At 37.2% G+C, this 27,574-nt stretch overlaps 1 protein-coding gene across 3 annotated transcripts; it reads right to left on the reverse strand.

Moving 5' to 3' along the window:
- Positions 1-26,669, reverse strand: LOC121417320 (ketohexokinase-like). Of its 3 annotated transcripts, XM_041610983.1 has the most exons (9): positions 26,480-26,669; positions 19,702-19,759; positions 17,492-17,618; positions 17,098-17,214; positions 5,278-5,412; positions 4,266-4,338; positions 3,511-3,657; positions 2,504-2,598; positions 1-1,080 (listed from the first exon to the last, which is right to left on the reverse strand). In XM_041610983.1, the coding sequence occupies exons 2-9, from the start codon at positions 19,721-19,723 to the stop codon at positions 819-821; spliced, it is 978 nt and encodes a 325-aa protein (XP_041466917.1). In that variant the 5' UTR covers positions 19,724-19,759; positions 26,480-26,669; the 3' UTR covers positions 1-818. The 3 variants fall into 3 exon arrangements, with proteins under 3 accessions (XP_041466917.1, XP_041466935.1, XP_041466928.1); XM_041611001.1 differs by lacking the exon at positions 19,702-19,759 and having other exon boundaries at positions 26,494-26,668; XM_041610994.1 differs by lacking the exon at positions 19,702-19,759 and having other exon boundaries at positions 26,480-26,668.
- Between the last annotated feature and the right edge of the window lie 905 nt (positions 26,670-27,574).

The following is a 27,574-nucleotide window of genomic DNA, read 5'->3' on the forward strand; positions in this document are numbered from 1 at the left end:
TTGAGTAGTATTTGGAATATTGTCATATACCAACAATTATGGATATGATGAAAAGAATATTTCAAAAGGAACACAGGAATAATCATCAAATTACAAATGCTTACGTTAATAGATTTGAAAATCACCTTGACGGTTTATCTCTAATTACTGCTCATGCAGTTACAACTGCATAAAGGCTTACTGATTATCAAATTAATTTCTACAATTGATTGAATTTTTACTGCATTTTTCCCATAGGTCCAAAGTCCAAGACCCTTTATGAATTGATTTAAAGACACGGATCAGACCTAAAAGTGACATTGACAAAAGCAAGACCTGGAAACTTGGCTGCAGCTTTCTGCTTTTTCCAGTACATCCATTAATAAGGTAATATATCAGTTAAAAGCTTATAAACTACTTAACACAGAAATGCATACTGCTACCCAGCTATTCTGCTTAGGGATAGCTCCAATCATCATGCTTCAAAAATAGGTATTTTTGTGCGTTTTCTCTGGGCTAATGTTCGATTTTATAGATTTGACAATAAGGACCAACTTGACTGAACGAAAAAATGTTAATACAATGGTAACTAATGCCACATGTGCTGGGAGGGAAAAAAATTGTCAACCCCCCCCCTTCCACAGGCTATGCAATTTCAAAATAGCCCGGGCTACTTGGGGTTAAATGCCAAACAACAGTTGCAGAGTATTTCATGTGGCATATTAGAACACTGCATTTTTTAGGGGTATTTCAAAACATTAAATAGGATGCGAGTTGCATACAATTTCACAACAAATCATATTCTCATTAGCTACCTTTGGAACAAGGCTAAATGAGGGTTATAATAGATCCAATGACGTTGTATCTATGTTGAAGCCTATCTGTCCGACCTTCTGGCCAGCTACTTGACATCCGAGCCTTACAGCTTCTTCCACTGTTCTCCCTTGATTTAGAGCATGAAGAACCCCTGCATTGAAAGTATCCCCAGCACCCAGTGTATCGACAACTTTGATTGGTGGAAAAGCAGGGCTGTGCACTATCCTGTCACTCTCCTCCAATCCCCAGGCTCCTTTCTCACCCCAGGCACAGATGGCTTTGGCTCTGTATTAGAGAATGAAACAATAATGATAATAAACTTGGCATGCATAGTGCACGCCACAATCTATAATTATAAAATCAAATTGCAATTGCTTTGAACAAAATTTAACCAAAAAAGAGAGCACAGCGAGAAGAAATACTCCTTGGCAAAGCTACTTTTAGTTTTTACCGGACAATCATACTTTCAGTATTGTCAGTCATTAATAATAATAATTATACTTGCTTATATAGCGCTTAATACTTACTTTGTCGGAAGTCTCTAAGCGCTCTACAGTATATACAGCATAATTACCCTGGCTTTAGCAGTGCAGCTGTTACGCGCGCTGCGTTTCAAGGAATAAATTCCTGCCAGGTATCCATTTACCTCACCTGGGTTGAGTGAAGCACATTGTGGATCCATTTCTTGCTGAAGGAAATTACGCCATGGTTGGGATTTGAACCCACGACCCTCTGTTTCAGAGTCCGGAGACTAATCCACTGGGCCACAACGCTCCACAACATTAATTCAAAAAGGTTTGTCTTCAAAATAAAGGTCTCAATAGCATAAGGCTATGCAATTATTTTGGGAAGCTTTTCCAAAGCTCACCAGATGAAATCTAAAAATAACAAACATCATAGAACTGAACACTAATTTTTATAAATGCATTGTGACAGTGGATTACAGTGCATTCCAGGGTATGATAAATGGATTCTCCCTTGCAGAACAAATTCATCTTCCTAGTAATTCTATTAGTGATCATTGCTGGCAAGCCTCTACAAAATATGGCAAGTAATGTAAATATCATTATGCTGAGGCCTGAAAACAATTATCGATAGAAATAATGGAAGTATATCATATTACAGCTACATAACAATAGCCATGACTAAACTCAAACACTGCTCAAAGGGGAAAAGATTATTATTGCTACAAACTTGAAGAGGACACATGCATGATGATGATAATAATAATAATAATAACAATAATAATAATAATATCAACAATAATAACAATAATAACAATGATAACAATAATAATAACAATAGTAACAATGATAACAATAATAATAATAAAAGTAATAATAATAAACACTTCATTTATTCATGTGCCATCTACCTACTAAACTATTCCAAGGTGCACAGGGAAAAACTGCCAGTATTAAACAAAGTACTGCTTTGTTAAACATTCTGTAAGAATAAAATATCTTTACATCAGCTTTTCATGAAATTGTTAGTGTTTGAAGTTCTCTATCAAGTTCTCTATTAATTCAGACAGGACTTTATGTTGCAGCTGCGACAACACAACCAACTCTCGAACGACCCATCGTACGTCACTCGTACAACGTAATGCTTTTATCAGACTGAAGTTGACTTTGTAAGCTTTGTAAACGTGTCTGCAACATAAAAAATTAAGAAAACAAAAGAGTGAACTCGTCTTGACTTTCCTTACCCTATCTTTAACAGATTCCTTTCCTTGACTCCATTCAAGCACTCGTCTGCACTGTTGAAGCCCATATACATAGAATAATCTTTGCTAATGAATACCTGCAAAGAAAAACATTCACACCAGAGTTGCAAATAAGAATGATGAATACCGGTAGTATTTTGGAAACCAAGCAATATTTTACACATGTGTTTGCAAAATTAAAATTCAATCTAAAGAGCTATGAATATGACGGGTTCCATGAAGAGACATTTCTTTATCATTACAAAAAGCGATTTGCCCGCCCCCCCCCAATTTTCTAAATGCCAATAATGATCAAGTAATGCCATTCTGCGTGAGACTCCAGCATTACAGACTCTTACATGTACTAATCCCCTCTTAAATATCTGGCTCACACATGTATCACAGCCTATCCCCATGTACATGGTGTGATCTCAAGCCAAAAGTCTCATGCATAGTTGGTCTTTGAGCGTGGCATCCCAGCCATTTCGGTGGATTTACAATACGGGGCGCCACCTATCGGTTTCAGCATACAGGCTGAAATTTGCAATGCCCCATGGGATGGGAAAAAGTTGACATCTGCTGAGCGCACTAGTGCATTATGCAGTATGGTCTGCCGGTTTACGGTAAATAAAATTGTGCTGTTTACCAGGGTCTAGGAGGCGGGAGGGAAATTTGCTGCAGATCTCTTTGGGCAATTTAGACTGTCTTCAGTGAATTCTTCCTCCACTTATCATACAGTTTTCATTTTCGAAGCATCTTCACACGTGCACTATGCGCTGGCTGCGCCTAGCCTGCGCATGATGTCAACCCAAAAGTTCGAAATTGGCCTGTTCGCTGTCAACTGATAGATGGCGCTCCATATTGTGAATTTCCCAAATTGATAAAAAAATAGGGGATATAAAGAGATATGCCCACCCCCATGCAATCTAATGTCTTCCCAGTTACGAGAAATGAAAAATGTTTTTTTGTATCTGGCTTGTTAGCATAATTCATGCAACTTATGTACTTACAAAATCTCCTTTTTGAAGTAAACTGTGAGTAACGTTTCGTGATTTCTCAGCCTCTAAAGATATAGTGATAGGTTTTGAATCTGTTCTACTCTTGTTGTACATCTCAATCATTGCTATCATCTTCTCTATGTTGACTTCATTTCTACCCTGCAAGAAAAAAGATTGATTGATTGATTGATTGATTGACGGATTGATAGACTGACTGACTGACTGATTGATTGATTGATTGATCGATTGACTGACTGACTGACTGACTGATTGTTTGATTAATTGATTGATAGACAGACTAATTTATTGATTTTACCAAGTAATCTAAACAAACAGCATAAGTAGTAGTAAAATCAGTAAGTTGGAACAGGATAACTAACAAAAACTTGAAAGCTCATTTCCAGAGGAACCATTGACATGTTAAGAAGTAAAGACTCAAGGGTAAAATCTTATTGTTTACACAATTAAAATTCAGGGATTACTTTTTAGAACTAGATAAGGATGCAGTGATTGTATATAGGAGAAGAAGAAGAAAAAGAAGAAAGGGAAGAAGAAGACGAAGCAGAAGAAGATACTATATCAAGTAAGATGCAAATTATGCATACAGTCCTTTTTTAGAGAGAAAATATTTCAGATCGATCCTCCTGCTTAGTTATCTAAACACAAAAATTTACAGAATTTTACGACTTTAGCATGTGCATATGAATAAATTGAAGATAACTACAATTAATGAATCAACTAAAGCAAGAAAAGAATCTCATGCATACCTCAAAGTGAATCCAGGAATAGTCATCTAAATCCAGCTTTTCAAAATCCTTTGGATCCACTTCTGGTAATGCCCTGAAAAAAACAAAGGGGTCAATAAAAATCCAGGTACTATTATATAATTTACTTCTCTGATTTGGAAAAAGAAAAGGCAATAAGGAGATATTGAGTAAAAACTTATTCTGATTTAGAGATTTTAAACAGAAAAATGGTTGTTTTTCAATATTTTCTGCATAACAGAAATTTAACAAATTTTAAGAAAATTTCAAGGATATCTAATCCTCTTTTTCATCTTTGTGGAATTGGCAAGTGTGCCTCCCCTTTTGAAGAAAATTTCAAGGACATCTAATCCCCTTTTTAACCTTTGCAGAATAGTATTTGGGCAAGTGAGCTTCAATAGACTTCCAGTTAACTTTAATCCCTGATTTTTTTTCCAAAAGTAATATTCTGCGGTAGGGAATGTTCTCCTCTTTGTAATGAGGGTTAGGAACATCCAACAGTAGTGACATATATAATTCTAAGCTGAGAATCTCCTCTTTCAGCAGGGATATCAAAAGTTATACCCCTTCAAGATCCTTACATTCCTCCTTTTCCAATTCTCTTGTTACCCCCAAAGTTTCCAAAACCTGGGGTGAAAGATCATGTGTTTACTCATTCTCTAAGTTATGGAATATCCTCCCTGAAAACATCAAACAGTGCTTGACCTCTGAATTTTTCAAACATTACCCTAAAATATTTCTCTTCAATTCTTCTTAATTTCTTTTATAATTTCCTAAAAAGCGACTTGAGCACTCTACAGAGTGGATTTGGCACGATAAAAGTCTAATTATCATCATCATTATCATCATTGTTATATTTAACTGAAAATCGCTTCTGGCAACTTTTTGTGGGTTTTCCATGAATGGTCACATACTAGGCTAAGTTGTGTGACAAGTACAGAAAACAAGATGTTAGATACACCAAACCCTGAATACTGGTATATGAAAGAGAGGGACACTTTCATTCACAACTCACTTGTTTTTATGAAGAATTGTTCTTGATCCTGTTGAGGCATTGACTATGACACAAGAAAGAGGTGTCACACAATTCTCATATTGCCGTGCTTTATCATATAGCACTCCATAGTTTTCAAGATCGTCAGTGATGACACTAGAAAACCAAGTGAAAGAATGTGAGAATATAAGAGAGTGTTTTATAAAGCATGTAATCAGTGATATTTACAGACTTATTTGTACAGAGCCAATCAGAGGCAAAGGAATTCAGTTGCTTACCAGATTCGTCAGTTTAAAAAAAAATCATTATTTCATGAAACGCTTCCCTGATGACTATTCTGGGGCCCGTTGCAGAAAGAGTGCAATCCATCGCAACTCTAAAAATCATGCGCAACTTGATTTTCAACCAATCAAAAGCGTGCATTTGGGACTTGCGATTGATTTTTTGACTTGCGTTTAAACACAATTCTTTCTGCAACGGACCCATGTACCCCGTCTTACATTAGGGTAACAATTGATCGGATCTACCTAACTGTATGGAAATCCATTAATGTCAAATTTTTTCTCTAGGAAATATGCACGATGTCTTTTGTAAAGAAAGGAGAAGCATACAGAATTTTCAAGAAAACAATGACTGTATAAATATACAAATTATGTAGTAAATATTTTGAATGAAGATGCATTTCAGATGTTGACATTGCTGGCTTTCCATAGTTGTGATTGATCGGATCAATCGCAACTCTTTGTAAGACAGGGCCTTTCTAACATCTCATCTAGCTTAAGTTGAAGGAATGATGGAAGCAAAATATTCAAATTACAGATAAATAATTCATATCACACAGTGATAGTTTAATTAAAGTCTAGCTCTTAAAGAGTGTATGAACTAACAGCCTTAATAGCCCCTCCCCAAGTCCTCAACTACCCCTATCTGGCCAGGTTCACTATCCATAATGCATCTTTCTCAGCAGTGGAGTCTTGTAAAATAGGCCTACATGAATTACAACATACTGATTCACACCTTGAATACATTCATATTGCAATTATTATGTTACTAAATAGCAAAACAGATCCAATCCTCTCAAAAACGTGTTTTTTTTCTCTCCACAAATGAAATATTTATAGGCTAATTCATTTTCTGTAGTACTATAGTTCTAGCAAAAGCTGTACAAGTGTGTCCCAAAAAAGGGAAACTGGGATTCCTAAAGGAAAATGAATTATGATATTTCACTTAAATTTGGTATAGTGGTTCTGACTCTCGCCTTTCAAACAGAGGGTCATGGGTTCTAATCCTAGCTATGGTGTGTTTTCCTGCAGCACAAAATTTATCAACATTGTTGCACTCGACCCAGGTGAGATAAAAGGGTACCGGCAGGAAGTACTTCCTCATAAAGCTGTGCACACCCGAATCGGTAGACTAGCTTAGCCACCTAGCAAGGTGGATATGTGCGCTATACAAATCCTACACCAGTATTTGTATTTACGACTCTTGTATGTGAAGTGTTGGAGTGCCGGCTTGTGGCAGTTCAGGTGTCGACAATAATGTAAACAATCGCCCTCTCTGCAGCACCTATCCAAATCATGACATTCCTATGATCCATACCAACCCCATCCCCAGACAATAAGGGCAATGCATGCTACCATAACTAGTCATGTCACTTCACATAGATCTTCTAGTAGCGCAAGTTTTGGCTCTAGTAAACCGGATTGTGAATGTGATGATAGAATTAGCCATATGTGTTGCCCCTTATGCCTTGCAGCTAGTCGTTCTGACCTAAAACACCATATTAGAGATTGTCCATTTCTACCAGAGCATGAACAGAGAATTATTGCATGTGCTCGCCAGGCAATCGCTATTCCTTGGACCAATCACGTAGCTCCAGTACTCATCATGATTGTCTTGATCATGATCTTATGTATCTTGAGTCTGACAGAGACTCATCGGATGATGACATTGATGAAGATTGTTACAATCTTGGTAGTACTTTAGGCACAAGTGTGAACTTGACTGCTTGGGGGTTCCTCTGGAACCCTTGCATGGTATTTTTGGTGGCTTCGAGGACCTACATGAGTTTTGCAGGTCACCACAGATCCAGAGAGAAGATTACTGCAGTGATGTTGGTGGCTCATCAGAGTCAGATGATGTCCACAACAGGGTTCATGATCTTCCGCCACAGTCTCCAGTGGCCAGAGTCTCTGAGTTACCTAGTAAGGCCCTAAGTGTGTTTGAGTATACCTAGTTAGTGGTTCCTCAGTGAACCTAATCTGTTCCTCACTTGTCAGAAATCTTGGAGGTGTTATAGACACATCTTGTTCTGTTACACAGAAACCATCCTTTCCTGGTTATATTGTTGGGACCACATCCCTCACTTTTACGAGAGACGACCATGTCTTTCTCTTTGAAGGCTTTGTTGTAGACTCCTCAGATGTAACAATACACGCTGGCATTCCGTTCATTGCGCGTCATGATATCACTATCCGTCCTGCAAAGCACTGTATCGTACTCGGTGATGGACCCTCGTATACCCAAGGTGCCAAGTGCTCCGCATGCATTTGTATTTTTTTTTACTGGACTGATGAGCGTTATGTGTGATTGAATTTTGTGTATGGGTGATTGTGTCCCTAAATATATATTTTATATGATGACGCAAGGATTTAGAGATCAATATACGCATAAATGAATCAAATTTTAAGTGTCTATTCATACATGTATTGTTATATTATCAGGTTTCTAATTATTTATGCTCAAGGCTTTCAGAGAATGGCAGATGAGTGTTATAAAAATTGTTGCCTGATAATTATGATAGAGGCTTTTAAGGGATAGGAGAGAGATGTTTAAAAAGTCGCTGCTTTTGTGATATAATGGCATGTCCATGTATTCTATATTTATGTTCATAGGATGTGATTCTTTTGGTCAAAGAATTAGAACCAATAATTTTTAGTGCTAATTCATGCAACATTTTGATTAAGGATATTGTGTTGTTTTAATTGTTGATTTCCCTCTCACATAATTACATGTTTGTCCATTGTATGGTAATTCTTCATCACAGACTGTTGTTTGCATTATTGCACATACCAGCTAAATGCCTTACACTGATTTCCACTTGGCTAGATTTGTGGAATGTGTATTGATTAATTTTGATGGGTGTATTACATTGCTCTTTACATTGTTTTGTTTAGGATGATTATCAGTCACATCAAACTGCCTATTTGTTGTCACACAGACTTATCTGTGCTGTGAGAATGCCGTATTCATTTTAATGCATTATGTCCTTCACCTTCATGTTTCCCCACAACGTTATTTTGGTCTTAATATATGGGAACATATGCAAGCAAGACAGACTGACTTAGATGATTTTGTAGTATGGAATTTTATGGCTATTCCTAGTTATACATTGTTTTTGTGAATTAGATTTTTCTGGTAACTTACTTGTATAGGCCTAGATCATATCCTAGCTTACTATGAAATAAAGTTTTGTCACAAAGTACTTGGGTGCTCCCCCTTTCTTAAAAAACTTTTATTGATTACACTTGTAGTTGACTATCATATTTTTTCCTGTCACTTACAACCTTCACGAACCAGTGTGGTTACCTAGTGTAGGATAATTATGTAGTAGGCCTACTAGCAGGTTGTACTCTTTTACACCTTTTTATCAACTTGTTCTGAATTTTTTGTTCTTGGGGATTTATCATAACTTAATCACAAATACAATAGATAAATGACCTACCATTGTAGAGCTTAGAATCTCATCTTTCATCTGAAATTACTTAGATTATTCCTCATTCATGCATGAGTGAACAAAAACAATTTAAAGAAAGGATACCAAAAACTCATTTGGCGGGGGGTATCTGAATTTCAAAAAGAAAATCACATACCTAAAAAGTTCAATATCTGCTTTTATTTAATATCTTAATCACAGAAAATGGTCAAGAAGTAAAAAAGTTCTGTTCCCTCGAAACCATGCTTTTATTTCCATAATTTCATTAAATAAATGTGTTTTCACCAGTTTCCCACAGAAACTATCGCACGGTTAACAAAAGACTTAATGCACGGCTGATCATCAACAAAAAGGAGTGTCGAGTGACTCGGAACGCTAGCCTGTAAAACCTCTTCATTTTATGAAATTATTGAAATTCAAGCTTTATTTCAAATAACCAGAACATTGTTATTTCTTCGCCATTTTCTGTAATTTAGGTATCAAATTAAAGAGCAGATATTGAACTTTTCAAAAATTTTGTTTTCTTTTTGAAACCCAGATACAGCCCACCAAGTGACTTTATCCCCTCTTTAAATTGTTTTTGCTTACTCATGCATGAATGAAAAATAATTTAAGTAATTTGAGATGAAAGAGGGGATTCTAAGATTTACAATGGTAGGTCACTTGTCTATTGTATTTGTGATTAAGTTTTGAAAAATCATCGATAAATCTCAGTTTTGTTTTTTCTGGGACGCACTGTACAAACAAAAGAAGGAAAAAGAAAAAGTGGTTGCCCGATGGCGTTATATTGTATGCTGCCCACTTGCGGCCTAGGTTTTATAGTTTGCTGTTATTGAAGTCGATGCATATGCCCCTTCCAGCCGGCAGCTTGCATTGCGTGAGTATGGTTCAGTAAATGCTTAGACATTATTCCATTGTGACCGGTTGTCCATCTTTGTAGTACTTTCTTAAAGGATAAGTCCACCCCAACAAAAACTTGATTTGAATAAAAAGAGAAAAATTCAACAAGCATAACACTGAAAATTTCATCAAAATCGGATGTAAAATAAGAAAGTTATGACATTTTAAAGTTTCGCTTCATTTCACAGAACAGTTTATATGAACGAGCCAGTTACATCCAACTTAGAGAGTCGATGATGTCACTCACTCACTCACTATTTCTTTTGTTTTTTATTGTTTGAAATATGAAATATTTTGATTTTCTCGTCATTGTCATGTGAAATGAAGTTTCATTCCTCCCTGAACACGTGGAATTCCATTATTTTAACATTTTGTGCTTCAGGCATGGAGGTCCTAATCATCAAATTCGTAAAAAATTGAAATATTGTATAATTCAAACAATAAAAAACAAAAGAAATAGTGAGTGAGTTACATCATCCACTCTCTCATTTGGATGTAACTGGCTCGTTCATATAACTATTTTGTTAATAATAAGCGAAACTTTGAAATGTCATAACTTTCTTATTTTACATCCGATTTTGATGAAATCTTCGGCATTGTGCTTGTCTGATTTTTCTCTATTGATTCAAATCAACATTTTTCTGAGCTGGACTTGACCTTTAATAATGGCACTAGGTGCTAGTTTTACAGGTTCCCACACACTAGCTGACAATTCTGGTGTAGGATTTGTAGGAGAAGTTTCCCTTGCACTTACACATTTTGATCAGCAGTTTCTGTTTGTAGGGTACGTTGTAGAGAGTCTCTTGAAGTTGAAGTGCAGGCCGGCACCCCTTTTATAGATATGCATGATGCAATTGTATGACCTGCCCGGCATCAAATTTGTTTCAGTGATGGACCACCTATCGACTATGGTCCAACAATGTCTGTTCAGAGTTTGGCTTCGCATGCCGCTGGCGAGACTCCTCCGCTACAGGAGTGCGACGTTGTATCGCTCAATATTGCCGCAGAAGTGAAACATCAGGTTGTACCATCTACGCCAAGTCCTTCCACACATGGACTGGAACAGTCTTCTGCTTCCAAAGACTTGGGAAGCGTCCCTCATCTCACGGACAGCGGTAACTCCACAATGAGTCCTCAGCTTTCTGGTGATTTCGTACCGCAGCCCCTACTTGAGTCTAATGCTGAACTCTCCATCCATCCGCGGCAAGTTGACATCTGTAATAGTGAAGATAACCCACCTGAGGACTTGCCACCAACCCAGACATCTACCCCGACAACTGGCATTTTTTGTGGATACCAAGTCATGACCCTGTCCGACTCCGATGTGATCGCTGGGTCTGATACAGTCCACACAGTCCTGTATGTGATAACGGCCCTGGACCCCCTCTTTTGGTGGTAGAGCCATCTTTCCTTTCATCTATTGCTGACCTAACCCTTAATGTCATAAGTGGCGTCTCTGATCCTGCTGTTCCCGTGGGTCCCATCCACACTTCCCAAAAGGATTCCTCCCGAGAAGCTCTTGGTAGATATCCAGCCACGGTTAGATACATCTCCAGACGGGCCCAGATGGGCGGAACGTCTCCCCCATTTGTCTAGAGGACTAGTGTGGCCCCTTGTTCACATCCCTGCTTCGAAGAGATCGACATCCCTCCTGGCCGCCCTCCAGATGTTCTGTTGGCTCCCACTGGTGTCTCTACCACCACCAAGAAGCGCACTTTTCACCATGGTGACGAGAGAGCCCAGTCCCTGCACAGTAGCCTCTCATCGGATAGGTACGGTATGTATTTTGCCTTCAACGTCATTTCTTACGTTACTTGGATTCGCCTGTGCCGCCCCTCCATCACGATGATGTGGTATCACCTATGGCGCCATTCAGACATGACTACACCTCTTGTTGATAGCCCTAATGATGATGGATACCCTGCTTGCTCTCTCAAGTTCTCAACAATACCTTTTCAAGTGTTAACTCGGTTCGCCTCTACCTATTACTTTTGGCCTTGCTCAGACACTTTTTACTCCCTTAATTTATACAGAATAGCGTTCTTTTTAATGTACATCTTTGTTTCTCAAAAGGAGGTCATGGCTAGTTCAGTTTCCTCTACAGGGTTGTTTCCATGCATTTGTTTATTTGTAGCGGCTGTATGATGGACAGTAGTACTGATTTTTTTTTCTTGAATTTTATATTTTTGTATGGTTAGTTTCCTCTACTATTTCCTTGGTGACATGCAACTTAGGTTTGCAGGTGTGCATATTGTATACTATCTTATTTGATTTTTTTCTGTGGATGGATAGTTTTGGCCCTTGCTGGGGGTGTTTTTACTTTATATTTGGTGTTTATTATATTTTACTAAGCTTGTGTGTTCACCTAGAAATGATATTTTGCAATCCCTATATTTCATTTCCTGTTTTTGCAGATTACATGATGTTGCTTATTATACAGTGCGTCCCAGAAAAAACGAAACCGAGATTTAGCGATCATTTATCATTACTTAATCATAAATAAAATAGGCAAATGACCTACCAATTTAAAGCTTAGAATCTCCTCTTTCATCTGATATTACTTAGAATATTTCTCATTCACGCATGAGTGAGCAAATGCAATTTGAAGAAAGGATATCAAAAACTCATTTGGCGGGGGGTATCTGGGTTTCAAAAAGAAAACCACATTTTTGAAAAGTTCAATATCTCCTCTTTAATTTGATACCTAAATTTCAGAAAATGGTCACGAAATAACAAAGTTCTGGTCATTTGAAATAAGGCTTGAATTTCAATAATTTCATAAAATGAAGAGGTTCTCCAGGATGGCTTTCAAACTCTCTCGACACTCTGTTTTGTTGACGATCAGCCATGCATTAAATCTTTTGTTCACCATGCGAAAGCTTCTGTGGGAAACCGGTGAAAACACGTTTATCTCATGAAATTATGGAAATACAAGCCTTATTTCAAATGAACAGAACTTTTTTATTTCTTGACCATTTTTTGTAATTTTGGTACCAAATTAAAGAGCAGATATTGAACTTTTCATAAATGTGGTTTTCTTTTTGAAACCCAGATAACCCCCGCCAAATAAGTTTTTGGTATCCTTTCTTCAAATTGTTTTTGCTCACTCATGCGTGAATAAGAAATAACCTAAGTAATATCAGATGAAAGAGGAGATTCTAAGCTTTAAATTGGTAGGTCATTTGTCTATTCTATTTATGATTAAGTTATGATAAATGATCGCTAAATCTCGGTTTCGTTTATTCTGGGACGCACTGTATGTTGTCCATGCTTGTATGGTCTTTAATTGGGTATGTTTATGTTTTTTTGTTAGTGCATTTCAAGTTTCCAGTGAGTTTACAGATGTAGTGTTGATTTAGGTGATTACACATTACTTTAACTTTTGTTGCAGGTTAACAGAGCAATCCTGAAACTATTATTTGTGTATGTTACTGTTACAAAGCTGCCAACTGATCTGTTTTAACGATATTTGCTATGTTTTTCATCATCAAAAGTGACAACATATAATTTTTATTGCGCAATATATTTTTGTTAAATTTGATTGGTGTGATTCATATGTGTACTTTATCCATTTTCGTACTTGGAATAAATTTCTTCCTTTACAATATGATTTCAATTATGGATCAAGTATGCTTTAGGTCCGGGGGGGGGGGGGCACTCAGTATCTAATGCATAGTGGGTATTTGCTGCGGAGGGGACCCCCACATTCACACTCAAATTTCCGTTCCAAGGCATAGCATTTTTGTTGAGAAAAAGAACAAAGAAAGCCGCTCCAAGGCATGGCATTTTCTTCTTATCGAGAAAAAAACAAGAAAGAAATCCACTCCAAAGCTTCGCATTTTTCGTTACGCCGTTCCGATCGCAATGATCTGCTATATAATGAGCTGCAATTTTGGTGAACAGCGGCCGTAGAGCACTTTTCGACCATCGCCTCAGCGCGAGCGCACCCGGCGGAGGCCGCGCTAGCTGCGTCATGCACTATTGCCCGTTCCATAGGGATGCATATACGCACTCACACGCTGGAGATCCGTTCCAAGGACCCCCGTTTTCACAAACTAACATTTGTAGTTCCGAAGCCCGTTCCGAGGACCCTCCTTTTTACAGTAAGCCCGCACCAAGGCCCCCATTTTTTTGCCTCGCCCGCAGCACACCCCTACCACTTTTTTGGTCGAGTGCCCCCCCCCCCCCCCCCCCCCGGGTTTAGGTCAATGGAGGTTGGCAGCTCAGCTGTTGTATTGTTAGTTTATAGGTAATATGCATTCCTTTTATTCCTTAATTGCAACTTCAGCCTGCTATACATGTGTGTTTCATTTATATTTCATGGTTGACTCCTCATTTTTCAGGGTTGCTCTCATTTAATAATAGATGTATGTGGGTGATTTATTTTTATTATTGCTAAACGATTATCTTGTATGTTTGGCTCACACAATTATTTTATGTTATGCTTAATAGACTCATTGCTTTTGTTTACAGTAGGTATTCTAAAGCTTACCACACATGTATCTACATAAGGATATTTCATTTATCTTTTCACATTTTTTTATGGTACAGATGTTGTATGGCTCTTAATGCCTTCTGAAGTGTTTTGTTTGTGTGTTTGCAGATTTGCATTTAGTGCGTTATGGGTGGATATTTTTTTGTTTGTAAGTACTGGAAATTATTTGTTTTTTAGTCCTTTTTACGACACACCTTATGATGTTGATTCGTGGTGTTTGTATGTCAGTTGGAGTTCAGAGATAGTACTTTTATGTACCTTATGTTTTATAAGGATTTTTAAAGAATTTTTTTTTCTTCTCCATCTACATGTAATAATAGAATATGAGGACAAATAAGCATTTAAACAAATTATGTTTTGATAATAGATCAGAAGTACACATCAAATCACCTTTGACGACAAGTATATTTGTAAGCATGTATGCTTTAGAAAATGACACAATTGTGAGCTATTTATATATTTTTATGTATCGTTAGAGTACATTGTAAGCTTTTTTAAACAGCATCAATTCGTAGATGTAATGAAGAGGAAAGATCACATAGTTTTACATGTTAATGTGTTAGGGTTTAACTTAAACTTTGGTTTGATTTTTGGTTTGAATACAGGCTGTTTACAAGTGCCTACTGTACAACGCCTACTTAGCTTGTTGTACGCGAGCAAATGGGAGGCTTAATGTCAAACATTCGCACCGTTGCACAAAAGACGTACCATCCAAAATGTACCGTCTAAAATGTACCATTGAACGGCTTTAGTAGGTGACGTCACAATACAATTTAATTCAGTAAAAATGAAGGTGCAATGCACGTATAAGACTAGTCTGCTGGCTAAATGCGCAATGCTGCCCAAGATCATGTGCGCTTGTGGGATTTTGCTTTCAATATTTTTGCTCTCTATTCATAGATTACTGCAGGGAAAAACTCTTTTTTTTCTTCATATTTTCGCTATACTCCGAAGCGTTGTACAACACGTTAAGCAAATATTCTCATTCATGCAATGGTGCAAGATTTCACATTCGTTGAAAGAAAGAAACACTCTATTCAACTTGGCTAATGCCTCGTTGAATAGAGCATCTTTCTTTCACCTCGTGTGAAATCTTGCACCATCGCACTCATGCCTATTGTATATTGTATAGGTTGTTTATCTTTATAGGGTTTGTGACTTTATGTTTTTACTATACTGTTTATTGTGCATTAGATTTATATTTCATTTCTGATGGCTGTGATGATAATCATATGTTGGTACATTCCTTCTTATATTTCAAGAATGGTGGGAAGGAAAGGAAAGAAGAGGTCATGCCAGTATTTGTATTTACGACTCTTGTATGTGAAGTGTTATAGCGCCAGCTTGTGGCGGTTCACGTGTTGACGATAATGTAAACAATCACCCTCTTGGCAGCAGTGTCAAATCATGATGTTCCTATAATAAATAGTAGGCACTTAATCAACAATTGTGATCATAGTGCCTTTCTTTGTCACTATATTATTTATATTTTATCATTTATTTTACATCATCATATTTCTATATTTTGATACCTAATATGGCGAGTATGAAATTTTAATGTCAAAATCAGGTTGCGCAGAAAAGTAAAATAAGATTGGCTCACAAACATTTCTTTTGTATTCTTTGTAAAGTTTGTCCCACTGATCCCTGAAATGAGAGTGGATTCAGATTCACCCATGAGTTTCGGTACAAATCATTTCTGACATACCACAATACTTAATGTTTGTAATCTGTCATGCATGAACTATATAGATGTTGGTCTCATATTAAAGAGGAGATTCTACCATGAATATCAATTTTATAGTAATCACATATTAATGATTGTCAAATTTGTCTCTGAAAACGAGTTTTCATTTTTTTTTTAAAGATTAACCTTTTATAACACAAAGTCAATGAGAGACAGCACACATTGTTGGTTAGTTTGCTCCCCCATTAATTTTCTGATCTTAAAAATTGCCTGCTTATATAAAAGCATCCGGACAATCCTCAGGCATTTGAGCATCAATAAAGCTTACATCAAATAATTTCACATGTTTTAGACCAATTTACAGCCCTAAAAAAATAATTAAAGAAAGCGACAGATTTCCTTTGTTACCTTAGGATACCAAATGAAAATCAAGCTGCCAACCTTGTGCAACCCCGCCCCCCCCCCTTAAAAAAAAGGAATCATATTGGCAAAAAAAAGAGAGGAATTTCTGATGAAAAAGGGAATTTCCCTACACGACCCCTTAAAAGGTACCTGCCAACCTCTAGCAATAAGAAATTGTATTCAGCGATCCTCAAAACTGTATTTTGAAATATTGACCCACAAATAACTTTACAATTGGTCTGGCTGCCTGAAGTCAAATTCATCCCATCACCTAAATTTTGGTAAATGTTATGTAATAGTGACATAGTTTTTGTTACAAAATATCTTACAAAGAAAACATTTGATAGCAAATACATAATGCAAGGCTCTGCACTAACTTTTTATCTTGGTGGCCTGATTGGTCCACCAAAATCATCAATTTCATATTCTTGATGGCCCGAAAAGCAAATTTGGTGGCATTAAAACAAAAAACATTGCAATTTATCAAAACTTTGGTAACTGGGCCACAGATTGCAGGCTTTTAAAGAATTTTGGTGGCCCGACTCTCATTTTGGTTGCCCCGGGCCACTGCTAATATCAAGCCCTGCCATTATGGTTGGCAGCTCTGCAAATGGATGATACATAATTAGTCAGGAGACTTACTCGGCCAGTTTATCAGAAGCGAGCGTGCCTAGCCATTCAACGTGAGAGCCAAGCTGTGATAGAACGACAGATGTGTTGGTAGCATTTCCTCCTCGATTCACCTGCTGGTCTAGTAATCTATGAAAAACAATATAACAATTATAAAATAGTAATATGGATATCAATCACGTGACTGGCTGCATTTATTTTCGCTAACAGGCAAAATGACTAGCGGCCAGGGCATAAAAGTTACTATATCATGGTAACTACAGTGGTAACACTAATCAACAGCCAATCACACTCAAGGATTCCATGTTAGCTCTTTTATCTTGCATCAAATAAATGAAATTGCTTCATGCACTATTGATACCAATGTATGCACATGTTTTTTTTTTTGGGGGGGTGGGTGAAGTACCTTTGATCTGTGTCTTCTGTTGGATAACCGGCAGCAACATTGACAATATCAACACAGGCAAGGCCTACTATTAAAAGTTTGCGGTTGTTGTTCATCTCCCTGTTTGTCATAGTGTTCCTCCAATATCCTGCAAAAAGAAATAAAAACAATGGTTTTTGTTAAAATGACTAGCAGTAGGTCATAATTACATCATTATAACACGGGCCGCTGAACGGTTTTCTAAGTGGGGGGGGGCCTGGCCATGCAAAAAATCACACAATTCTGTGGTAATTTTTTACGTTTTTGTACATGGTTTTGGAAAAAGTGGATGGGGGGCTGAAGCCCCTGTATAATGCTTTACAAATTACAGTGACAGTCTAAAAAAAATTGAGGTTTGACTCCTCAGAATTGGGGGCAGAACCCTTTCCCTACCCCTCCCCCTCCCTATCATGAAAATACAGTGAGGAAAGGGGGGGGATAAATACTACTTACAAATAATAATAACAGTTATCTAGGGTAGCCACTTCAGTTCCGAAAGACATTCTTTGAGTGGGCACTGTCATTATTATTTTTACCCGGCTTTAGTTACAGAAGGGGTGCTTATAAGGGGTAGGGGGAACATACCCCTGTGATTTTTCACAAAGTGGAAGAAAGAAAAAGAAAAGGAGAAGGGGACAAATTCATAAAAAGGAAGGAAAATGACGAAAATTAATAAAATATGCCTAGGCCATTTAGCTCTACAATACCCATATAAATCAGATATGTCATCTTTACATGAAGGTTGTGTATCCCCCCCCCCCCCCCCCCCCCACCAATCACAATATCCTGGTACCATTGTGACCCCATTTTCAATGCATCAGGTATTGAAAATTTTAAAGAAAACAATCAATATAGCCCAAAAATTGGCAAGAAAATTGCATCACAAAAACCTCTTTATTATTTTATTCCACATATAAATTCACTTAAATATAAAAAGCCCTTAAAAAGAAGGCCTCTTCAATCAATCTCTTTATTATTCACATTATTCTTTATCATAGTTATTGCTGAAAACTAAAACTAAAAAAAACTTATTCTCAAGACTAATATAAATTTGCAAAGAGCATCAGGGAGGAAACTCAAGAAACTCAGCTGCTGCAGAACTCAAGATGTGGTAAAGAATGAAAAAAAAAATAGTTTTAATTCACGATATTATTCTTCTAGTGAATATCAATCAATTGCAGGTCAAAAAACAGGCAAAAAAATAATCTATGATTTTCAGCGGATACTTTTCACAACTTGATATTACAGTACCTGAATTGCGATATTATTAGATAAGCTTTAACATTGCAACGAATGAAGATTCTCCAGGGCTAATTATAATAATTATTTATAATCTAGTTTCAAATTGTGACACAGAATCCTGACATCGAGGCATAAACTGGACCCTAAAAAAAGGGAAAACCTCCATTTTGCATTCATTCTCGGTATCAATCGGCCACTTTGTTTTCAATTTTGAAAGGAGGAGGAACAGGACAAAACTTTTCCTTTATTGACAGTCCAGTTTGTGCCTCGATGTCACTCTGGATTCTGTGTCACGATAGACCTTCATCCATTCATAATCGAGGTAAGTGCATAATTTAGTTTTTCCCCTTTCATTTGATTTGGGGTGCTATTGCGACCCCATTTTGGACAGTATGCTATCCTCTGCCTAATATTAATAACACGGGCGAGTCCTGCCTCCTACTCTTGAGGACTCTATGATGATGTCTTTTTAAAAAAAATTGACATAATAATAATAATATTGTACTTATATAGTGCATAATATTGGTAATCTCTATGCACTTAAGAAATGAATTATCTATTACATAAGATATCAAATTATTAATATGGTTTTTATTAAAAAATAAAATATCATTCTAAATTAAACTAAGTATTGTGCTACATTGTAATAAACATTATATTTACATATATCATTACATGGTATTAATCTGGTACTGAACTTATTGAATAAAACTATATTAAACTATATGCTACATATACATATAATTCTTCATCATTGGAGTCTTGAATCCCTGTCCAGACAGCCATAAGAGAACCAAGTAAATAAAGATGGATTCCCCTAGGAAATCCATCTTTTTTTAAAATCATGTATAAATTGGTCATGATTTTATTTCTCTCTACACCTTCCTACACCTAATGCGTAGGAAGGTTTTAAAAAAAGGCACATAAGTTGAAAAATAAAGGTTTCTTACCAGACCGATGTCCCGTAGACATTGGCGGCGGAAGCCAAAAAATGTAGGGGGTGTCCACCTGAAATTTTGGATGGACACAGGTAAAAAATTGGACAAGCGCCCCCAAAAAAGGAGTTAATTTTAATCAATGAAAATTAATTCTTGGATTTGGTAAAACTTGAGATGTGAAACAGTGAAACAAAACAAAAATCTGCAGTAACAAAATATATAATTGAATAGATACAAATTAGGCCTATATCTTATGAATCCATCACAAACATGTCAAATGAAGATAAGTTCATCAAAGAAAATATTATGGAAAGTCCATAACAAGAGGCGTATTTTAAATCGCAGGGTAGGCGCCTTTTGGCTCCTATGTTATGTTAAAGCAATCACGGTAGTCTCTTTACTTTGAAATGTTGAACATATATATTTTTATATTCTTAAACCTTATATTCTTATATAAACTTCTTTAAATTAAGTGATCAACTTTAAATATGACCAACATTTTATAGTTGTAATTTTTAGCATTATTTATTTAAATAATATATTTTTCCATTGTGGATTGCACAAGTTTTTCACGTTTTAATTATTATTGCAAAGCACTACTTTATTCACTTGGACATGTTTGCAGCAATGTTCATATTTTCCTTGTCTTCGGTTACTCGTCATGCAACTGAGGTATGTTTATTAAACACTCACATTTGTGTTTCTTGCGTTATATCTGACTAATAAAATAAATAAATTAGACTTTTCACACGCAGCCTCTCATATTTTCCTTTTTAGTCTCATACAATCAGACACGTTGATTTTATTTACTCCATTCAAACCCTATTTTTACCTCAACAAATAACATATTAACGCATAATTTGCAAAATTATCAAAAGTATAAGTATTCTATAAAAATACAGAACATTGAACTAATAAAATGTCGAAATTACTTAGTTAAATCAATTTTTATATCGGACAAGGGTCTCTTTCGTTGAAATACTGAAAGGTGTCTCTAAAAGGACACCGTGTTCTAAACTTATAAGGGAAATAATGAAAATTTCGATTTTATTCAGTTATGTTTGTGAATCTTCAAAGTTTTTCTCTTTTTTACCTCATAAAGTAAGCTCCATACATCAATTCTACAATCAGTAATAAATAAAACATCATTTGATCTCCTTTTATCATGTTTATTGAAATAAATGATTTTATGAAAAGTCGTCATTCCGAAATAAAAGGTTCAGGTGACGATGAAGACTAATTATTCTTCCGATACTATCGATATCAAACGATGTCGCGGACTTGGAAGACGAGATTCCCTTCGTGAAACGGTTTTCGCTGATTTGTCGCCAATCTTCCTATCTCGGAAGAATGGTCCTAGGACGTTCCTACGGTATCGCTCATCTCGTCGTGCAACAGCCAACAGGCATGACAGGCCCCCAGCTCTGGCCAGAGCCCGGGGCCAGAGCTCCCTGGCCTGGGTTAAACTTAAAGCCAAAGTTGGTCAACCGACGGATTAGAGTGTGGAATTACAGCGTAGCAATTGTGGCCAGAGCATACGTCATGGAAGTTGCTATTTAACTCAATGGTTGGAACCCAACTTCCAAGGACAAGCCGAAAGTCCGCCTCTGCTGCTTCTCTCAACAACCGGTTGCTGCCCGCCGGGCCCACCGGCACGGAGCTGCACTGCAGCAGCGCAAGATAGCGCAGGGGCAGCGGAATTGCAGCTAGCAGACTACACGTCCTGAGAGAGGCGCATGTATTCTCGAGAATCGTTTTGAAATTACATACCTCTACAAATTTACTCTTTTACAACTTCATTCAAATAAAAAAGGAGTCCAACATGAGTGATTCAAATGGCGACTGAGCTTTAGATATTGAATCAACCTTGGCTTAGACTTACTATTAAGTAAGTCGGTACAAATTAGCGTGTGTTGCTGCCCTCTACGCTACATACCGTATATCAAATTTGATACAAAAGACGTTCAAATTTAAAAAGGCCTAAAGCCAAATTAAGGCCCCGGGGGGGGCCACTTCCATTCACGAGTGGATACCATGCGCGACCATGGGGTCTCGAAAAGCACCCTAAACACGTAATTTCCATATTCTGAAAATGCACCCCTTAACAAGTATTGGCGTGTGAAACGCTACCCTTAACAAGTATTGGAAACAAAACGATACTCTTGGCAAATATTCCCTGAAATGAACCCCTAAACAAGTACAGGAATGTTTTATTGTTACGGGTCCTTCGGTCGTCGGCTTTACCTTATTTGGTTTAGTACGACTCCACCTTCTACACCTCGCGCAAATCGGACTCTAAAAACGAAGTGTTGGGGCAAAAAGGACATCCTTTATAAAACATTTTAATTTTGTTTTATCATCCCCGCAAATTCGACCCTAAAAACGTAATTTTCCTAGCGAAATAGATACCCTTTTTTCATTATTTTTGTGTTTTTGACACCCTTATCACGTTACGTACGTAACGTGCCCTATCGTGAAAAAGACATCCTTTTTACGTGTTTTTTGGGTCGCGCATGGTATCCACTCGTCAATGTAAGTGGCCCCCCCGGATTAATGCCTCCAATCCTTGAACGACTGTTGCATGCCTGGCAGCTATAATTTCTCAGACCGGGGGCACTAGCTGAGCTGTAAGTAATTGTGTGTCTTCACAGGTCAACAGAGCCCGCAGAGCTTTTTTTGACGGGCGAGGCAAAATGATTTTTCTCCCCACCCCTGGATAAAAGTTGAGTAGTAAATAGCAGTTGCGTACAGATGGGGGCTTGGGGGCCCCCCCCAAAAAAAAAATCATGACTAAGAAAAAAAAGAGAAAAGGAAAGACAAAAAAGAAGATGTAATATCATTTTCTGAGTAGGCCTATGTCAGAATCAATCACACTGAAATCTGATTTCTGTTATAAAAATGTCAAAACTTTACCCGCCTATATTCGCTATAGGCCCTTACTTGACCTTTAAAGTGATCGCCCCATTTAAAAAAAATGTTGACTTGAATAGATAGAGAAAATCCAATTAGCAAAACACAGAAAATTTCATCAAAATCCGATTAAATATAAAATGCCATAACTTTCTTATTTTACTACGGAAGTAATATAAGATAGTTACGGTATTTTATAGTTTTGCTTATTTTTCACAAAACAGTGATATGCACAACCCCAATGAGAGACTCGATGATGTCCCTCGCTCACTATTTCTTTTGTTTTTTAATTTGAATCATACAATATTTCATTTTATAGTAGATTTGACAATAAGGACCAACTTGACTGGATCATATATAGTAGTAAACAATGCTTATTCCATATGTTCAGGGAGTAATTAATCGTTGTTTCACTTGACAATGAGGAGAAAAATAGAATGTTCCATATTTCATACAATAAAATACAAAAGAAATAGTGAGTGGATGACTTACGTCATCAGTCTCCTCATTTGCACACCCACCAGGATCGATGTACATATAACTGTATTTTGAAATTAAAGAAAACTTTGAAATGTCATGATTTTCTTATTCTTAGTCCGACTTTGATGAGAAATTTTCATTGTTAAGCTTGTTGGATCTATTTTTATTATGTTGGGGTGGATTTGTCCTTTACAGAATAACTCAAAGTGTGAGGAAACTGGGACGTTTGAGTACAACAGGATTATGTATCTCGTTGAACAGTCAATGCAAGCACCACACAGCAAAAACTGCGGTGTTAACCGCTGTACATAGAGGACCACACCAGATATTTTACACCGGTGTTAAATTGATGGTGTTAGTTTTACACCTATAGGTGTTGTTACAACACGTTTGGTTGTTACATTTACACTATTTGGTGTTATGTTCAATCTTAAGGGTGTAATTTTAACACATCAGGGTGTGGTCCTCTATTAACACAAATTGGTGTCAGTTTTAACACCACAGTTTTTACAGCAGTGCAGGAACAATGAAGACGAAATAATGTTTCTTATATATAACATAATAATATAACATTATAACGAAAAATAATTTCTTCTTGAACCACTACGTTTCTCTTCCTTTTATGCTCTTTTCTCCCTTTTCTCCGTTTTGCTGCCAGCCGATGGGGGGGGGACGTGCCTCCCATGCCCCCCCCCAGTAGTTACGCCACTGACTAAGGCCATATATGTTTCAAACATAAGAGGACTGCCATGTCTATATACCGGTTCTATTCGATATTTGCTCCGACGACAATTGCTCCGCTCTAAATTCCACATGCTAATCGAATGAAAAACTTAAACCCCGAAATTAATATAACTTTACCTCTTAAACCCTACCCTAAACCTAAAATATACTAAACTCTATTGCAACCCTAACCCTGCATGTACAGCTTAGACGATATTAAAGGGGTGGTCCCAGTGTTGTAGTCAAGGCTCAAACCTCCAAGGCCAAGGCCAAGGCTAAGGCTTTAATAACCAAGGCCAAGGCTTCAATACCCAAGGCTGAGGCCAAGGCATGGAAACCCAAGGCCAAGGCCTGAAAACCTCAAGGCCAAGGCATTTCAATTGTACAATATATGGAACAATTAGACAACAATGCTTAGGCGGCAGACATGACACACAGGACCAAATGTATAAAAGGTGTGAGCGAGCAAAATTTTTTACCCCTGTACATTGAAAACGAAAATTTCATGATAGATCATTTAGATTTAGACATAATATTAAATTAAATATATAGTTACCTTTGTGCATTTAATTATTTTTCTAGGCGATTCACATTGCAATAATTATTATTACCAAGGTGATCTGATCCTGGCATTCCCATTCTCAACATATGTCTTTCTCCTCTCCCTGGGACAGGGGAGGCAGAATGTATTTATTTTTTTTTTGGGGGGGGGGTCAAAGCCAAAAATGCACTTACAGTATAAGTCCAAATGAGAATTTTGGTGCAAACATATATTTTCAAAATGAGATTATCAACTGTGTGAAGAAGTTGTGTGTTTTGTGGAAATTCAGCAAAGCTTTTTTAAGTGATTTCTAATTGATAAGACAGATATTTTGATTTAGGCTTTAATTTTCCGCTATAGAAAGCGTAGCGAGCAAGCGGTTTTGAAAAAAAAATCATTTTGAAGTTGTAAAACTCGATTTTGGGTCAATTATGGTGCTAATCACTGTTAAAAGGGCATCCTTGCGAGATAATAAGAAATGAAATTTGAAAAATGAAAATCACTATAGGCCTATAGTGGCGTACCGTGGGTCACGGCATTGAAGGGCACCAGCAAAAATTTGGAATCGCCTAGTGAGCGTGCCCAGTTGCCAGGTATACTGACCTAATAGAGATATTTTAAGGACAGTGCCAATAAACGGATATGTATTTCACTATTCAAATAATGCGAGCGCGAAGCGCGAGCTTAAAATTTTTGATATTCAAAACTAAAAAGGGACATTACAATCTATCTTTTGTAATCATGATACGTACCTGTCTCGCTAAATAATGCGAGCGCGAACTGAATTTCTTGTAAATATTGACCCCAAACAGGAAGATTTTAAGGACTTTATTTTAGGAGTCTATTAAGATTATACACACCTCACCATAGTCATCTAATACGAGTGCCAATAAGCGCTTGCTGATTTTGTTAGAATTACATCTAAACATGCACATAAAGCACTTGTAATCATGATCAACATACCCATCTCACTAATCAAATCTTGCGAGCGCGAAGCGCGAGCTGAAAATTTTGGAAATTCAGACCTGAAGAGGGGCATTTTAAGGCTTGTTTGTAGGAATTGAAGAAGACCTTACGTAGTTCACTAACCAAATGATGCGAGCGCGAAGCGCGAGCTGAAAATTTTTGATATTCAGATCAGAAAACAGAAAAAGGGACATTTTAAGGACTCATTCTAGGAATTGATGGAGAGCAGACATATTTCACCAATCCACTACTGCGAACGTAAGCACGGACAGGAAATGTTTTATATTAAGACCTTAAAATGGGACAATCACTTTAAGTATTCATGAAAAAGAAGCATACTATTGTACATGTAAAACAATAACTCGAAGTGCGAGGAAATGTATTTGGTAGTTTGGTGTATATTGACTTGAAAACGGGAGGTTTTAGTATAACAGGATTATATATCTCGGTAAACAGACAACGGGAGCACCAGGAACAATGAAGACATAAGCCTTGAGTAAATTATGTTTCATTTATATGAAAAAAAATGTTTCTTATGTAATGTTACATAACATAATTATAACATTATAATGAACAATAATGTCTTCTTTCCCACTACGTTTCTTTTCCTTTCTCCCTCTTTTTCTCTTTTTTTTAGTCAGCCGATTGGGGGGAGGCACATGCCCCCCCCCCTGTAGTTACGCCACTGACTATAATCCTAATCATAATTATTATCATTATTATTGATATTGTCATTATCCTTATTAGTCATGATTACATCATATTACCAATAAATTATATTAATTTTCATTACTTTTCTTTGTTACATATTTATGTGATGATAATTGCAATTGATGGCACTGCTAAGTACTGCTGCTGCTGCTGCTACTGCTGACTGGTGTAGTATTTAGTGTCATTAGATATACAGAACTATTGAAACATTTATAATTACTTATATAAAACAAATAATGAAAGTACAAAATACAAAATGCCTTGAAAATGCCTTGAAAATGCCTTGAAATTTCAAGGCTCAAAATCCTCAAGGCCAAGGCTTGAATGTTCAAGGCCAAGGCTTTGAAAAAATAGGCCTTAAGGCGCCTTAAGGCCAAGGCCGAGCATCAAGGCACTACAACACTGCTCCAAAGCAGTCAGAGGGATCAACAAGAGAATGAGCCTCGTATTATTACTTACCTCTCCAAACTTACTTTTCCAACTTCATTCAAATACAAAAAAGGAGTCCAGATTAAGATGATATTCCTCTCAGTGGCGATCGATGGAGTTGTAGAAATGTTCAACGCGTTAAAGGAGTTGATAAAAATCAAGGAGCAACTATAATGCAAACTGCATGCAAGATGATTGGTTGTCTGCCGGCGCTCAAGCAAAGTTCATTCAAGTAAGTTATATCATATAGGCCTAATCCTCAATTGAAAGACTTTTCATGCCCCATACATACAGCTATTATACTAGGGGCGCTGAGCTGTACCTGTAGGCAGCGGCCTTGATAAAATAAGCTTATTTAAAACCGATGGTCTGTAAATGTTATATTCACAGATATGTGATTAAAAGAAATAAGAGCACGCAGAGTCATCTGGGGCACTGATTCGGCAGGCGATCGCATTATTGTTGCCTGTTGGGCTGTTGGGAGTCAAGATCATCAAGATCGATCCCCTGTGCTCGGGCGCGCTGGTCTGTCTATTATTTCTCCTTTATCTCCCCCTCCCCCTTTCTTTCCCCCTCCCTGACCCATACGTTTCTGGGGGGAGGAGGGCTCGAGGGGCAAGCCCCTAGTCGCCAGATCTGCGCCAGCATAAATGCAGTATCTTCCTTCCTATTATCATTTTTTGCCTGTGGTGTAATGAGCGAAAAAAAAATGAGGTATTCGGTACGCAATTTTCTCCGATAATACTCATATTAGCCGATTTTGGCATTTAATTCACGATTCGAGTCCAGATTGGACTAAGGCTAACATAGAGGGCACATAATCTCCCAATCTCTAATCAGCGCCACCCATATTAGATAAGGCGCCAATGTATCTTCCCCCGGCGCATGAGTTCCCAGTGCCGGGGGCCACTTCCATTGAGGAGCAAGTGGATACCATGCGCGACCATATAGGATCTCCCAAAGAACCATAAATACGTATTTTCCAGATTCTGAAATGCACTCCTTAACAAGTATTGGCGTGTGAAACCATAAACGATACTTTTGAAAAGTATTCCCTAAATTTAACCCCTAAACAAGTACAGCGATATTTAAGTTGCTAATGTCACGGTCGTCGGTTTACATCGT

Source organism: Lytechinus variegatus, chromosome 1, assembly GCF_018143015.1.
Source record: "Lytechinus variegatus isolate NC3 chromosome 1, Lvar_3.0, whole genome shotgun sequence".
Taxonomy (NCBI): Eukaryota; Metazoa; Echinodermata; class Echinoidea; order Temnopleuroida; family Toxopneustidae; genus Lytechinus; species Lytechinus variegatus.

What these genes read in the sequence shown, in the direction of transcription:
- LOC121417320 (XM_041610983.1), bottom strand. Translation starts at nt 19,723, where the DNA reads ATGTCTACGGGACATCGGTCTG. An exon ending in GCTTCTGATAAACTGGCCGA is followed by an intron (nt 5,413 to 17,097) that starts GTAAGTCTCCTG and finishes TTGGTTTTCTAG; the next exon opens with TGTCATCACTGACGATCTTG. An exon ending in ATTCCTGGATTCACTTTGAG is followed by an intron (nt 3,658 to 4,265) that starts GTATGCATGAGA and finishes TTTTTCTTGCAG; the next exon opens with GGTAGAAATGAAGTCAACAT.